The sequence below is a fragment of the Pelodiscus sinensis genome, chromosome 9 (genome assembly GCF_052426305.1).
Source record: "Pelodiscus sinensis isolate ZL-2025 chromosome 9, ASM5242630v1, whole genome shotgun sequence".
NCBI lineage: Eukaryota > Metazoa > Chordata > Testudines > Trionychidae > Pelodiscus > Pelodiscus sinensis.
The window spans coordinates 31,592,279-31,609,331 of record NC_143060.1 but is presented as its reverse complement, the minus strand read 5'-3'; the positions used below and the strand labels follow the sequence as shown (position 1 = coordinate 31,609,331).

General features: G+C 43.0%; 2 protein-coding genes across 4 annotated transcripts in view; one reads left to right on the top strand and one right to left on the bottom strand.

The window, feature by feature from the left end:
* SPATA1 (spermatogenesis associated 1) overlaps window positions 1–12,400 on the bottom strand; it is a 39,541-nt gene extending 27,141 nt beyond the window's left edge. Inside the window, exons 1-4 of one of the 3 annotated variants that reach the window (XM_089780486.1) lie at window positions 9,999–12,400; window positions 7,694–7,825; window positions 4,808–4,914; window positions 1,912–2,029 (exon numbers count right to left, since the gene is read on the bottom strand). In XM_089780486.1, the coding sequence (XP_089636612.1) occupies window positions 1,912–2,029; window positions 4,808–4,914; window positions 7,694–7,735 (267 nt within the window). In that variant the 5' untranslated portion in view covers window positions 7,736–7,825; window positions 9,999–12,400. Of the gene's footprint in view, window positions 1–1,911; window positions 2,030–4,807; window positions 4,915–7,693; window positions 9,426–9,998 lie in introns of those variants that run through there. The other 2 variants (XM_075936356.2, XM_089780485.1) reach the window with 2 other exon arrangements.
* GNG5 (G protein subunit gamma 5) lies at window positions 9,640–16,117 on the top strand. The gene is made up of 3 exons (XM_075936357.1): window positions 9,640–9,720; window positions 12,399–12,554; window positions 15,873–16,117. The coding sequence occupies exons 1-2, from the start codon at window positions 9,640–9,642 to the stop codon at window positions 12,522–12,524; spliced, it is 207 nt and encodes a 68-aa protein (XP_075792472.1). The 3' UTR covers window positions 12,525–12,554; window positions 15,873–16,117.
* Window positions 16,118–17,053: the final 936 nt, after the last annotated feature.

Here is a 17,053-nt window from a genome sequence, read left to right as displayed (position 1 = left end):
ACTGGTCTGGAGGTTGGCGCTTCAGGGGTTGCCCATGCTCTCCAGCAGCCCCCTCCATCCTGCAGCCTGCTTCAGGGGGCTTTCCAGGAAGCAGGCCAGGTTCCTGGGCTGCCTCTGGCTTCTAGTGATCCCTCTGCGGCCTGCAGGATGTTGGGGGGTGAGGCTCTGGGGACTGCCCCCCTACAGCGGCCCATGTACTGCAGGCTGTCTGGGGTGGCAGGTTCCAGGGGTCATCCCCTCCTCTAGAGGCCCCTCGTGGCCTTCAGGCTCTCCACCATGGGGAGCTGGATCAGGGTATCTGACGGGGGGCTACTCACCCAGTCTGGTGGCAGGCAAGATGGCGGAGCCCCAGTCGTGCTGACCACTCTCTTTGTGCTGCAGCTGCCCCCTATGGCCACTCTCAGTACTGCGTCCCTTCTCTCCTTCCCCTCCCTTTCCATGTTATCAAAAACAGTCCTATTCCTGACACTTCCCATTTTCCAGGCACAACCAAGTGCTGATCCTTGTATAAGTTAGGGTAAGTGGAAGCTGCATACCAAATTTGGTGGCCCTACCTCTTATGATTTAGGAGGAGTTCTTGAACAAACGGACTCTCAGACGCACAGACAGACGGACTCACAAACAGATGCACTCTGAAGTATTGAGAGAGATTTTCTTTGTGAGTGGCATGAGAAGTAACATTTATGACACTAGCATTGTAATATGAATTGGCTTTGGATGGGAAGAACATAGATGACAATTCTTTGTTTTCTGACATGGTATCTATTCATTTGTATTTTTGTCAGACTCCAAATGTGTACTATAATCAATCCAAGAAGACAGTATGTGTATTTTTATAAACATTGTCCCCCTTTTTACTTTCACTTAGGACTCAAAGGACTAAGCCAACTCTCAGATGAAGTTAGTGGAGACACTCCCCTTTGACTTTATTAGAAATTGGATTAGGCCCAGTCTGAAGGAAGTGTACGTTAAGTAATTTGGTTCTCAATTCAATTGTTAAAACCAAATACATATTTTAATATAGAAAAAGAATCCACTAACTCTCCTGATGACTTCTATCATGACTAAAGGTTTTTTTATTAGTTGTTGTTTATCTTTGGCTATGTTCTTTTAAAGTTTCAGAGGGGTAGCCATGTTAGTCTGTAATATAAAAAACTTAAACAACAACAAATAGTCCGGAAGCACCTTACAGACTAACAAAAAATATAGATGGTATCATGAGTTTTTATGGGCACAACCCACTTCTTCAGACAAATGGAAGATTCTCACTCATCTTAATACACATTAATCACCTGAGATTTTGTTGATTTAAGCGCATATTTGAAATCAGTATGTCTTATGCAGAATAAGAAATCTGAATTTACATTTAATCCTGTCTTCAACCAATGAAATAAATTCAATTAAACAAAATAGAAGATAAAATTCTGTTCTGTTATTCAAAGGCAATAATATTGTTTTCACTGTCTATAAATAATTTTTTTTTAAAGTTAACAAGTTTTTTCTAATTCAAAGGTTTTCCTCAATCAAATGTCCCTTAGAAAGGTGCAGCTCTTGGAATAGCTTACGTTGTTACTGTTGTGAAACCACAGAACTGAAAACCTCAGCAAATATTTGATCACAGAAATAAAAATACAAGAGGTTACCATGACCCCAAACAAACAATAAGATTATGCCAACTGCATAAGACTACTTTAAAATTTACAAAATTAAAACAATATTTACAGGTTGGTGCTAAAAATATTCATTGATTTATGCTACGATATTTTTCTTTATTAAAGAAAAAATACTTTATTAAATACCTGACAATCTTAGTAGAGCAGGGAGAAAACTTCCTTGTTCTGCTTCAGAAAAGTTTAACAGGATCAAAAAATGCAAAAAAAGAAATGTAGGGAAAATGCAGAAATAACTTACCACTGCTAAGTTTTTCCCTATATGTTTCAGAAATATAAACTTATCTGCAACTGCATCTTCACCCAGGAGGTCTCCAAGATGCTCCCGCAGTGCTCTCAATGTGACATGACGCGATACCCTAGAACAACATTATTCATTATTGCATTTAAAAGATCAACTGATGGTGGCTATTTAAATGTACATGTGTCTCTGAAATGCCGCATTTCCAAATCAGTCAGGCTTGGTGCGTCAAAATCATGATAGTGCATCACAATATGATGATAGTGTGAATCAAATGCGACCACTACACCACCTGCAATGTGTTCACATCTCAGTAATCCAAACAAAAAGCAAAGGGACAAGGCCTGCAATTTGAAAAAGCTGTGGGAAATACTCTTGCTTGTCTGACTCCAGGAAAGAAAACAGCTGGGAATTACAGTGAGAGTATCTGTGCAAGCCCAAAACTATGGAATGAATTCTCCTGGGAACTAAGGTGTATTACAGATGTTCTCTAAGGCTACGTCTAGACTGGCCCCTTCTCCGGAAGAGGCATGCAAAGCAGGCAAGTCAGAATAGGGAAATCCGCGGGGGATTTAAATATCCCCCGCGGGATTTAAATAAACATGGCCGCCGCTTTTTTTCCGGCTTGGGGAAAAGCCGGAAAAGAGCGTCTAGACTGGCGCGATCCTCCGGAATAAAGCCCTTTTCCGAAGGATCTCTTATTCCTACTTGCAAGTAGGTTTATTAGATGATAATAACAAGATGGTTTATTAGATGATGATAAACCATCTTGTTAGTCTTTAAAGTGCTACATTGTCCTGCATTTTGCTTCAGCTACCCCAGACTAACACGGCTACATTTCTATCACTATTTTCCATAGACAGTAGCAGTTTGATGAAGAATTCTTCTGTTGACTTAGCTACTGGTTCTTGGGGAGGTGGATTACCTACGCAAATGGGAAAATTGCACCCATCAGCATAGGCAGTGACTACACAGAAGCAATACCGCAACGCAGTTGCAGTGGCATAGCTGTGCTGCTGTAACATTTGAAGTGTAGACAAGTCAATAGATATCAAGGTAACAAGTATATGGACCTCTGTAGAATAGAAATGGGACAGAGTCAACCACATGTATTTGGGAATGGCCTCTCTTTGGTTGGCTGCCTCCTCGTATGCTTTGCCTTCGCTTGCTGTCCATGCTTCAAGGATGATTTCCCATAGCATGGGACCTTTTGGGATGATATTGTGACATTAATACATTATGAAATATTTCAGATAGCATCTCATGACTCAAAGCTGACTATTCTTTTTATTTTTTTTGTATATTCTCAGGCTAGATAGGTGGACTGGAAAAGTTCAGTTTAAAAATAGTGTTAATATTTTATTAGAACACAAGAATTTATTTGAAAACAGATATATGTACTCTTTTTGCCTTTCAATCATATAAAAAAAACCTACCCTAATTTTTACCTCAAAAATGTTACCCCCAGAAGTATTATTCATTCTTTGTCTGAACCTTTGAGTGTCAAGATTTAATTAACAATAAATTTTGGAGCCTACATAGCAACTTTTAAAAACAAAGCTTGAGCATATAATGCAAACACAGATATAATGCTTACTGCAACACTGAAACATTAACATAATGAACATTTGATATGTTTATCATAAACTAAACAGGTACATAAAGTAATGCCATCAATATGTGTGCAATACCCATACTTTGGGTTGCTTTGGTATTTTAAACCCAATTTCTACAATGTAAGATCTCTCTCCGTGATTAGTTTTCTTCTCAAAGCTCCACAAAGAATGAGGAGGTATATTTACTTTGGCGTCCCTTCATACTTTGTAAGGAACTCTTACTGGGACTCTTTTCAAGGACAACTAGCTGTCCTTTTGGTATGCTGAAGGCTTATCATGCAAAAGGAACATTTCACTGAATTAGATTGATACCTGATATCTTTAGATTGTTTTGATATTCTGTACCTTCTCTGCACTCTCAGAGTGCAGTTCTTGTGAGTCAAGATTAATCCCTTTCCTTAACTGTGATCACAGACTAGGACTCAGATGGTCACTCATACCAACATTACCTGCCTTCAGTAGGAAGTCAGGGGTAACATTCTTTTAAAGCATGTCAAATAGCGTCTTCTTTAAAATTAAATTACCTATAACATTCAGTTCCTTTTGTTAAACTAATTAGTGGTAAAATTAGTGGCAAAACTCTTATTACAGCAAAAAGGCCAGGATTTCAGCCTTAATATTATGTATGTTACAAAAGAGAAAACATTCAGAAAATAAAAGACGTAAAAGGTTAATTCTCTGCTTTCTATTGCAGGGTCTGGTAAAAATATGAAATTTAAGCTCTGATTCTACAATGAACTCTGCCCAGGAAAAGGCCCATCAATTTCAATGGGTTCCGAACAGAGCTCATTCTGGGACTGGAGTGAAAGACATGCAAAGAAAAATAAATATTGATCTGTAATCATCTCAATTGTATGCATTACTCTTGTGGAATTCATGCTGCTGTCTAATCAGCCCTCCAACATTATGTTTTTTTTAAAATGAAGTCAGTCTCTCTTTCTGTCACTAATTCCTTTTTGGGAAATGCATTCTAGTGGTCCAAATTTCTGGCTGTGGTGGAGCCAAGTTTGGCATAATCCAAGAAATGCAAAGTTGGCTATGTGTTGGTTTTGGATTCTGGAAGCAATGTGCTATCTCCTGGATTCTGGAAGATCAGGAACCTCAAGGGCTGTGCTGGCTGAAGCTTTCTTGAAGTGGTTCCCTAAAGAGCTATCCAGCTCCAGGGATTAACTGAAACACAATGTAAAGGAATTTCTCACAGGCACCAAGTTAAGAATGTGCATACGTGTATGCAGGATTGGGACCTAAAGCAGCATTTCTCCTCATTATTTAACACTCACCTTATAAATCCAGCTGAAATGAATTTACTAGTAAGATCTGCAGAAACTGTATTTAATTTGAAGTTCCATACTTCTTCTGGGACATATAAAACATGAAGCTCTACCAACTAAATGCAATCAGAGAAGATTATCTCAGTTATAGACATACACTAAACATTTAAGTAATAAAAAATATTAACACAAGGTGAAATAGGGATGTTAAAATGTGTTTATTTTGGTAAAGGTGTAACAGCTGAAATTTTCAGTGGTTACACATTTACACATGGGGGGAGATGGCTCTGCAGGAGCTGGTATACGTGGGAAGCTATCTTAAAAGAGATGGGAGGTTGGGGAGGGGGCAAGCAGGAGCTGGTGTTTGCAGCTTTTAAGTAGGCTCCCCACAAGCACTGGTTCCCACCTACCCCCTTCCCTGTACTGCTGCCTCTGATACAGAGGCTACATCTGTACTGCAGGGTTTTTGCGCAAGACAAAAACTTCTTGTGCAAAAGTGCATCCACACTTCAAAGTGCATCACTTTTGCGATGTGCTTTTGTACAAGTGAGTGACCACACTGCATGGACGCTCTTGCACAAGAAAGCTCTGATGGCCATAAAGCTCATAAGCTCTTTTTGCGCAAGAAACCCCTGAGGAGCGTCCACACATACCTTTTTGCGCAAGAGCTGTAGCACAAAAAGGAGTTATGCCTCATAGAACACCGCAAAAAGCCCTCTGTTCTGTCGATTGACAAATAGCTAATATGCTGAGAAATGTTTGTCATGGAATAATTATCAAAGATACCTTGTAAAACATTTTTGCCCTGATTGTAGAGATTCACTTATGCAAATTAGAATTTTTTAGTGGAACTATAAATTTGGGTCCAATGTCTCCTTTCTGCACCTCACTCCAATTATAGTTTTATAAAAATATAAATGTTTTCTATATTAATAAAAATACTAATGAAGAGCCAAAGCCAAGGAAATTGTCTTTGGTCGTAAGGTTGCAGCAGAGGAATTTACACCTCTGAGTTTGTTCCAGACTGTTTGCAGACTCGTGCAGATATATTATATTATATCAATTTACACTTTGGTTCAATATTTTGCAGGCTGTCTCTGCAACCATAAGTTCCAGGCAATTACTTTAAAAAAAGGAAAAAAGAAAACTACTTTCATGTGGGCCATATAAATAAATCATGAGGGCTGGATTTGGATCGCTGACCATATGTTTGACATGCCGGTCTGTGCTGCCTTGGCAACTGATGATGCTGTCAGATATATTAACCAATAAGTTACACCATAAACAGGTCATCAATCAATTTCAATGGACAAACTGTTCAGTGTGGAAATTTTCCCCAGAAATATTCAAACTATTTTATCTTTAGAGATGGGGGAGAGGAGGAGCTGTGCTGTTGTTGGATATTACTTTCCTAGTAATGGTTGGAACCAACTGGAAATAACTGAAGACCAAAGAGACATGTGTCCTCCCAAAATCTGCACAGTTTTAAGAGCCCGATGCAAAGTCTTCTATTAACTTGAAGGGGCATGTTTCAGGGCCTCAGTGTAAAACTGTGTGGTTTAAACCCTGGCACTCAGAAGCTTATGGGCATCAGGGATGGTGTAGACGGAGCTTGGTCCTGCCTTGAGGGCGGGGGGCTGGACTCGATGACCTCTTGAGGTCCCTTCCAGTCCTATTATTCTATGATTCTATGATTTAGACTCTGATTCTCTATTACTCAGTGCTCTTTGTAATGAAAGATGTTCTGGGGTTCAAGCAATTAGGTGTCAGGGTTCAAACAATATATTTACATTTGTAACTGATGTAGTCAGCCCAGTGATGCTGGGCTATAAACTTCCAAGCCTCGAGTTGCCTACCTCAGACCTGGCATAAATTAAGCATGGTCTCTAGTACTTTGCATCTTGTGTATTCATGTACATCTTTCTGGATCAGAATGCTGGTCTTTAACAACTACTTTGCATGATGTAAATGGTCATCTAAAGCACAAGGCCATGGAAAATCAGGCCATTTCTGATCCGGTTTTACTCCTTGCCTCCCCTCAGAGACATGGAACAGAAAGGAGTGTAGGACGTTCATCTTAATAATGACATTCACAATGAGGCCCTGACACTAGGAAAAATTTTCAAAACATTTCCCGGGTGCTAACAATTCTATCAATAGTGCAAGTACCCATGTGCATATGCCAGTGACTGCTGAAACCAAGATTAGATCTGCACTGAGGAGGATTAGGTGGCATTACGCTTAAAACTGAGTTGACCATAGACGCCCTGGTGATAGTTGAGCTCCCAATATTACTTTTTTTGGTGCAGCTGAACCAGTGGTAGCAATAATGGGATTTTTTAAAAAAAGTTTCCTAGTGTATAAATGGTCTAGATAAGCTCATATAAGCTTTAGTACAGGGGCAAGGAACATTTTTAGGGTCAGGGGCCACTGATACACAGAGAAATCGGTCGGGGACTGCGCACAAGTGAGAAGCAAACAACTCTCCCTGATGTGGCTCCCAACTGAGAAGAAAAATACTCCCCACATTCCCCTTGCACACCAGAGACTAGAAGGGCCCAGGCTAGCAGATTTTGTGTGCTCCTGGCCCATGGAGGAGGGTGGTAGGGTGGGGTTGGAGCGCCCGTGCTGGCTCCCCAATGTTGGTGAAGAGCCCCGAGTGTTGGGGGGCCAAATCCAGATAAGCCGGGGCCTGCCTTAGGTTCCCCACCCTTACTTTAGTGTCTATTCCCATAAATTTTTGGTAATTAAACATAAACTACACTTTTCAAGACAGCTTGAAAGTAAGTGTCTAGGTTCTTCACACATCTGCCAGAAAATGTTGTACAGCAGCAATTTCTACAATTTACAACAGTTATACAGGTTTTCCTAAATATCAAGATGAAAAGTTCTCACCTCTGATGTTGGAGGTCTAGTTTGACTGAATGACATATTCATTGGTGTCTGTAGTGGGTCACACTGAATTCCAAGTGGATTTGTAAATTTCTTTTCTATATTAGCATTGCTTAAGAAGAGTTATAGGAAATCCTGTAAGTCCAAAATGGTATTTCATTCAGTTTGAATCTGTTTCCACTTCATTCAAAAGCTTAAGAAGAAAGCAGTAGAGAGCTTATAAGAGGGTCTTTCATTCAGGCTGATGGCTTTGCTTCCAGCAAAACCTGACAACAAACTGAAAGGAGTCAAGTATTGACTAGTAAGCTTAATACTCTCTCTGATGTGAACACACCTTCTATACAACTAGATATCACCTAAGTAACCCAGTGAATTGCATAATCGCAGACCTGCAACTACGATTTGCATTAGTATTGTATGTAACATTTTTAATTCTTATTTAATCAAAATATTTAATTACTGTATATAGTTGTCTATATTTTTTACAGTGCCTCTAACAAACACAAGATTTCTTCTAGTGTCTGGATTTATGTTTGGAAGGTGGGCAAGAAAATGGCAGAGTCTGAAGCTAAGCAACCATCCACACCTGTGACATTTCAGCCTGCAAGTCAAGACAGAAAAGTATTCCAAGGACACTTAACTCCATCCATGAAGCAAGAGGATATGGGAATGGGCAAGATTCTGTATCAATCCTATCTACAGATACGCACACTGAGCCCAATACCCAGAATTTTCCCGCTATTTGACTCTAAGCACTACAAGGGCTTGAATGGGAGCAAATACAGTGCCAGAGGGGCAGTCTCGGGAACTGCATCCTGATGATTCAAATACAGCTATGGAAGGCAATCTGTTTTTTTGCCGACTCTGCCCCGGGCTTGTGTGATCTCATGTTGGGCAAGTTGCAGCTTTTCTGTCCCCACTTGTAAAAAGGGCTAATACTCCAAGGCGAGCAGGGAGGCTCCCTACTCTCGGATCCTGGAAACACCCTGGCTGTGTCTAGACTGGCCAGTTTTTCTGGAAAATCAGCCGCTTTTCTGGAAAAACTTGCCAGCTGTCTACACTGGCCGCTTGAATTTCCGCAAAAGCACTGACTTCCTACTGTCTGAAATCAGTGCTTTCTGCGGAAATTCTATGCTGCTCCCGTTTGGGCAAAAGTCCCTTTTGCACAAAACTTTTGTGCAAAATGGCTAGAGTAGAAAGCTGAGATTTGTTTTCTGCAAAAAAGCCCCGATCGCGAAAATGGGATCTGGGCTTTTTTGTGGAAAAGTGTGTCTAGATTGGCCACGGACACTTTTCCGCAAAAAGTGCTTTTGCGGAAAAGTGTCTGTGCCAATCTAGACGCTCTGTTCCGAAAATGCTTTTAATGGAAAACTTTACTGTTAAAAGCAGTTGCAGAAAATCATGCCAGTCTAGACGTAGCCTCTGGGATTGTGGTCCGGCAGATACAACAGAGCCACTAAGTTACTCTGTTATTTTGTATGTTTCTTCTTCAGTCTGTTACTCTATTTACCCTCCCCTACGGTGCCGAGCTGGCCGGCCGAGGGAGGCGCGCCTAGGTAACGCTCCGGTTCTCCGGGCACTCAGAGGCTCTGACCCACCTCCCTGGCGCCATCCCGCCTCGTGTGGCACGGGCCGGGGCAAACCGCGACCCGGGACACCGGCGCCGGGGTGCAAAGGCCTGGGGAACACGCCGCTGTCGGGACACCTAGGGGGCTGTATCGTGACAGGGCCGTTGGCTTTCGCGCGAGGGCTTCCTGCGCCGCCCCACTCCCCCGGCTGCCTGGGCCGGCTCCGCCCGCAGCCAGGCGCTGAGCGCGGCTACAGCGCCCCCTCAGGCCGGCCGGGCCGGCGGCTGCGCAGGCGCCGGGGCAGTTTGGGACGGGCCGGAAACTTCGTGCTAAAGTTCCGAGCAGCGCCTGGCTCCGCACCGAGCCGCTCCCCGCCGCGCCATGTCGGGCTCCTCCAGCGTGGCCGCCATGAAGAAGGTGGTGCAGCAGCTGCGCCTGGAGGCCAACGTGAGCCGCGTGAAGGTGGGAGAGGCCGCGGGACGCCCCGACCCCGCGCCTGAGGGGCAGAGCTGCCGCCCGCCCCGCCCCTCGGCCCCCTTCCCCTGAGGCGGCTCCGTTCCTCGGGGCTAAGGGCCGGGCGGGGTCCCTTTGACGGGGGTCGCTCTGCCCCGCCCGAGGGGTAGCGGGGCGCGGCGATAGGTGGCGGCCCCGCCGTGCAGGCCCCGTTGGGTGGCCTGGCTCGCCCCGTGTGCGGGGCCGCTCGGTGCGTCCACGGGCCTGACCGCGCCCCGGCCGCTCACTTCCTGGGGTGCTGCTGCAAGGCGGAGCTGCCGCCTCCGAGCCGGCGGGAGGCACCGGCTGGGCCCCTTCCCCCTCGCGCCTCTCGCGGCGCCGCTCTCCCCGGCCCCTCTGGGAACAGAACTCGCTCGCCCAGGCCAAGCTTTTATCAAGTGCCAGACTCCAGAGAGGGGCGGCGGGTGTCGGGGTCCATTCCAACCCCGCGGTCTGCCTGTTGCCCACCCTGGCCTGGGCTGTTGGAGGCCTCTCTCCTTTCGAAAATGCAGCTATAAAATGGAGACGACCCTGCAGCCGTAGCACATGCGAAGGGGGCAGCTGTGAACTTTCTGGCTGGGATAGGCCTCCTGTCAAACTGGCAAGCTGCCGTTTGCTAGTCTAGTCTTTCAAAACAAGTAATTGGGAAGAATCATTTTACTTCTCTATTTTCATGTAGCTACAGCCTTTTGTTAAAGTTACATGTGTAGACTTATTCCAAGCATAATTTCCTGGGGGAAGAAGGGATGGGAGAATGAAGTTAACTTTATCTGAGGCATAGGGATCAGTTCATAATGCATGCAGTCACAATTGGCCTTGTTCTTCCTTAAAAATGATTCCTATTTTATGGAGAAGACTTAATAAATATGTAAAGCAACCTTCACTTTGCTTAGGTTGGAATTGAAAATATTAACATGGATTTTTCACATTCTTGAGGACACACATTCCTTTTGCAGTGTATTTATAAAAAATGGTATACTAGCATAGTTCTTATTCTTAAATCTTGTTTTTTAGTTTTAGCTTCTCGCACTGAAGTGGGAATTCCAGCTATCCTGCTGCAAAACAGAGCAGCACAAAATGATTGGATTAGCAGTGTGGAGCAGTTGAGTCCATGCTGCTTTATTACTCCTACCAACACCTAACCTTCAGTCTACCACACAACCACCTCAAGTTAAAAGCACTTCTTAGTGTTCACAGGAGCTAACCTCATGGGCTGTGTCTAGACTGGCAAATTTTTCTGCAAAAGCAAGTACTTTTGCGGAAAAACTTGCCAGCTGTCTACACTGGCTGTTTGAATTTCCGCAAGAACGCTGACTTCCTACTGTCTGAAATCAGTGCTACCTGCGGAAATGCTATGCTGCTCCCGTTCGGGCAAAAGTCCCTTTTGCGCAAAACTTTTGTGCAAAAGGGCCAGTGTAGACAGCTCAGATTTGTTTTGCGCAAAAAAACCCCGATTGCGAAAATGGCGATTGGGGCTTTTTTTTGCGCAAAAGCGCATCTAGATTGGCACAGACGCTTTTCTGCAAAAAGTGCTTTTGCAGAAAAGCATCCACGCCAATCTAGACGCTCTTTTCCGCAAATGCTTTTAACAGAAAACTTTTCTGTTAAAAGCATTTGCGGAAAATCATGTCAGTCTAGACGTAGCCATAGTGAATATAAGAACAGCCATAAGGGGTCAGATCAAAGGTCCATCTAGCCGCGTCTTCCCGTTAAGGATGTAAACGACTAGTCAAGTGATTACTCGGTTACTTGCTTCCCTCTGCCCCCCACTGCCTCTTTATCAGAGGCAGCAAGGGGCGGGGAGAGGAAGAGCCTGATGGCTCTTACGTTTAAAATGCAGAGCTGCAGTGATGGCAATGTGCACCTCCTCCCTCCCCCCCATCGACTAGTCAATGGAAATTCCATCGATTACTTGATTAGCTAACGGTTATTTAACATCCCTACTTCCAACAGTGGCGAATACCAGGTGCCCCACAAGTAATGAACAGATCCATCCTGTTGCCCATATCCCACTCTTTGAAAGAAGCAAAGGACACCATTCCTACTTGTCCTGGCTAATAAATTCATGGGGGATAGGTCTATCAGTGCTTATCTAGTTATTTTTTTAAACCTTATTAAAGTCTGTTTTCTCAACATTCTCTGGCAAGGAGTTCCACAGTTTGATTGCCTTGCATGAAGAAATACTTTTGTTTTAAATATACAACCTGTTAATTTCATTTACTGATCCCCTTAGTTCTTATGGGAACAAGCAAAACCATTCATGATTTTGTACAAGACAAGCTTTTAGAAACAAAGGATATATAGTACAACTGTCTCTAGGGTAGATAGATACTAGTGTATAATTGCAGGTCTTGTAAACTAGAACTACTGTTCGTTTAATGCTACTTCAGCTTGAGGGACCTGTATACATAGTAGCAAAAAGCAGATTTTAACATGCAGAACTGTACACCTATTATCTGAAGGCAAGACCAACTTCCATAAAATAGTATTACTGAATGCTGTAGTTTTGGTTTGACTGAACAAAAATTAAAATTCAAGTGTTGTGTGTAATAAAAGCTAGCTGTACATGATACAGCCCTCTGATATTGTAGACTGTTGCAAGATAAAATTTCCTGTGAATGCTAACTTAACATTTATCTTATAATTAGGTTTCTCAGGCGGCAGCAGACTTGAAGCAGTTCTGTGTGCAGAATGCACAACATGATCCCCTATTGACAGGAGTGTCTTCAAGTACAAATCCATTCAGACCCCAGAAAGTCTGTTCATTTTTGTAATTTGATGAACTATCTTGATCTCTTTCAGTGGTAAGTTTTTAAACTATAAACAACTAGACTTACCTATTGTTGCCCAGGTCCTTCAGGACAGGGGGCTGACAGCATGGGGGAGAGGGAAGAGTAAGAGACAAGGCAGGGCCTTAGATGTGGCAGAGGGTGGGGAGCAGGGCAGGAGGCTGGAGGGGAGGGGGTCAGAGTGAGGATTGGGGTGGTGAGGAATGGGCTCAGGGAGGGGATCCAGCCTATGGTGCTTTATTTTTCCTCTCCTCTCCCTGCCCCCCAGCTTTGCAACCAAAGGATAGGGTGCAGAAGAGCTACTTAGCCAGGCTGGTAGCAGGCAAGATGATGGAGCAGCAGCCCTGCTGCCTACTCTCTTGGTGGTATAGTGCTCTCCAGTGGCCACTCAGAGCATTGCATTCTTCCTTTTCCAAGTGCAGGACAATGTAGCACTTTAAAGACTAACAAGATGGTTTATTAGATGATGAGCTTTCGTGGGCCATACCCACTTCCTGGATCTGAGGAAGTGGGTCTGGCCCACGAAAGCTCATAATCTAATAAACCATCTTGTTAGTCTTTAAAGTGCTACATTGTCCTGCATTTTGCTTCAGCTACCCCAGACTAACACGGCTACATTTCTATCACTATTCCTTTTCCAAGTGATGGAACACAGCCCCATTCCTGGCACTTCCCGTTTTCTTAGCACAGCCAAACCATCACTTGGTTTTGTTAGGATAGAAGAAGTTGCACACCAAATTTAGGAGGAATTCTTGGACAGACTTAGATATTTCTGAAATATATAGATGGATGATACAAGCTTTTTGTCTTGATAATGTAAGCTGCCATCAGGTCAAACATTTTAAATGTATACAACATTACTAAGTATGCTTTAAAAATTTCTAAATTTTCACTAAAATGTACTGCTCCTATTTCCTTACCAAAAAATTTAGTGCTAGTGAACAATATTGTTACAGTCCTAAAACCTTTTTATGTATTCTGGCAGTTTGAGTCTCCATTCACCCATGCCAAGTTACTTCAATGAAACTTGAAGGGCCCACTTTTAAAATAAACATCTGTACTACAATTGCCAATAATGGTGTTTGTGACATGAAGCATTGTTGAGTTGGAACTATATCAAGACCACCAATTCATTTAACAGAAGTTTCTATATTGATAGCCAAACACGATTACTTTGTCCATTGTTGACCTGGGCTGTATTTGAGTGGAGCAGTAAAATGACTCAGGATTTTATTGGATTGTCTAACACTACTGCTGATTATGGAATTTGACTAAACTCATTTGGATAGAATGGATTAGATAGGTGAGTCAGGATAGCAAAGAATGCTGCTAGTGATTGTTTCAGACTGTAACATTATCTGTTTAGAAACACAGGGATTAAAATTTATTTTTAGCAAACTACGTGCACATCACCTGAAGTTAGTTTGTAGAAAGTAAAGCTATACTTGATATCATGTGTTTCCCAACAGAAATTTGGCAACACTAAGAATTTCTTAATCCAAGTTTTATTTGTTCTTCCCATTTGATAAGTTACATTCCTCTAACTGAAGGAAGCTTCCAAAAATAGTGATAGAATAAAATAGCATAATAGTACAACCTACATGCACCCACATATCATATCTCCCAGAAGGCAGCCCCTTTCCCGGAATTAACCACACAACTAGATAAAGAGTGTTCTTATCCTTGTGTGTTAGAAGTAAATTCTGTCCTTCCCTTGAATAATTCCAGAGACATGAAAATTGTCCTCTATTTTATATTTGTTCCTTTACCATTTTGTGCTAACACAGTCTGTGTTCCTACAATGCCTAGGAAAGTTACAAGAAACACTAGAGTGAATAGCAAGATAGCAGGTAAAATTTTCCAAAGACTAGTTTGAACACCAGATTAGAACAGTATGCATTTGTCTAAGGTTGTATTTTCACTTCCTGTGAATTGGCTGTTAGGTTACTTTCACTTGAATTATAAAAATGGATTCTTACCTACAACTTTGTCATGCTTTTCATGCAAAAACATTCCTAATATGAATTCATACTGCAGCATTTACTTAACTGTTAAATGTTTACTATTGTTTCAAGAGTCAACCAAGAATTCTGTGGAGGAGCTTAATAATGTGTAAAAGAAGCCTGGTGTGGATTGGTGACCTGTTAGTGAAGTAGGCAAAGTTGACTATAGTATCAATTTTGCTCTACACTAAACTTTTCTTAAACACACCCACACACCTAGGAATTAAGAGACAGTGGTAATCAACTCCTTTTACTACTCTTCCCCTCCCCCCCAAAAAAACCCCTTTATATTTTTCAAGTCTCAACCCCTACAACTTGGGGTGAGGCTAAAACAGCATTCCCTCTAAGATTTTCCAACCATGAGCAGGGTGAGTTTTGGCTTGTGCACCAATATTGAGATCCCATGTGCTGGTTTGGATGTGTGCCACCCATCTTAACACACATTCCTGGCTGCTGGGGCAGAAACACCTCCCCCTCTTGCGGCAGGTCCTGTTCCCAGCCATCGGAGCAGACCCACCCGTGCTAGTCCTGTTCCTGGCTGCTGGAGCAGACATTCCTCTCTCCCTCCCCCCCCCCCCCCAAGCACGTTCTGTTCTCAGCTGCCAGAACAGACCTCAGCCCTCCCCCTGCCATATAGCAGCCCTAGCCACCAGAGCAGGCCTCCCCCCCCCCCCCCCGGTCTGTTGGCCCTGCCAATCAGAGCAGCCACGTGCTGTGTAGCTCTCCAGAGGTGGTGGGCCAGGAAAGAATCTTGTGTGCAGCCATACACCTTGTCAGCAGAAATGGATGTGGCAGTCCATCGTTCCTGCTGACAACAGTTTAAGCATATCATCTCTAAACCAATTTTTATGGGGGCAGCCCTATATGCGGTGTTGAGGGTGAGCCACAAAGCTTAGGAATACTTGGTGGTGATGAAACAAAATTATTGTTCTTGGTTTGCAGCACTAGTGGAGGCAGTAGCTGCTGTCTCACCCAGTAAATGTGGGTATTTCCAAAGCAAAGGTGATATTTAGAGGAGAGAGAGTTTGCAACTATTGATGCTGTAGGAATAAATTTGCCCAACCAGTTTAACAAATCCAGCATACAGGAGAAAGAATCCCTTAGTTAGATTCTGCCTCTAGCCCTGCTGTAAACCACCCTACGGGGGAGAACTGATCATACAAACTTATTACAATAATAGGCACCCTTTGCCCAATGAGCTACTTGTGAAGGTAGACTAATTTATACCTATTTAACGGTGTCCTCTATAACAAAAGATAGATTTAGGAGTACTTTCAAGCATACCTGCACATCATTACTTTTACTCAAGTCAATTTTTTTGTCTTTTCAGATCTTCTAACACCTTTTCACAGCTGCTGTGTGTGGAGAGAATGTGACTCAAGGAGTGGCGTGGTTTGATGTCTGTACAAAAGCTTAGCCTTAACAATGTGCCAAGTTAACTGTAAATCGCTACTGTTGTCAAACCTCTTACCATCTACCTCTCCAAATGAACTGTGTGCTAGCTGCAAGAACTTTCTACTTCATGAGGGAATCAGTTTTACATACCAAGCAAAAAATAAAAATGTTTTGACTTAATCTCTTTTTGGAGTTACTTTGCCTCAATACTTCTCTGAAGTTACTTGAAATATATATTTACTGAAATGTATGCTCAATTTTGAGACATGTGAGTTCCACATCCCTAACCTGTAGCAATTCTAACTGAAGCCAAAACCACTCAATTTCTTCAGAAGTACATCATCCATGCCCATAAAAGTTGATGCTCAAATGCTGAAGCCAGTGATCTTTGTTTTGCTCATTATTTGCAGGAGAGAAGGACCATTGCTCTTTTCTACCCAAGATACATAAAGCATCTTCATAATTTAAGTTATTTTGCTTTTAAGAACAAGACTGACAGCACCTCAGGAAGTCAAAGCTGTCCCCTCTTGCTGCTGGCTGTGGGGTTCCGCTCAGGCAGCAGCAGAAGGGCTAGCATTAATGGAGCTAGAACAGGGTGTCCACTTGGAAGAAAAGGCAGGGTGGCTGCAGGGCCCCACTGGAACCTCAGCCACATGGCTCTGCAGCTACCCTGCCTCTCCTAACCCCTGTATTCCCATCCCAGTTTGAATGCAGCAAATCAGCTATTTTCAGTGCTCTGAAAGGGCAGGGGAGAAGTTGCTGAGTGTGGGGCCCCTGGCTTTTCCCTATGGGTGCTTCAGCCCCAAAGCACCCACAGTTCTGCTAGATCATGGATGTTGCTGTATTACAGCTTTTTAGCACCCATATAAGGGCTATCCTTGCTCTGAGGCAAATTACTCAAATTGCCTGTGTGTGTACATTAAGACAGGAAGATCTACACTTTCTATATTTTTGGAACATTAAATTGTGTATTTTAGCTCTTAATTGTCTTAAGATTATACATGTCTCTACTGGCAGATCTCTCTTTACACTCCACCTCTCACAATATGGCCTTTCTACAAACAATCTGGATTAAGGATGTTAAGTATAGTGTAATACACTAAGGCTGTGTAACTA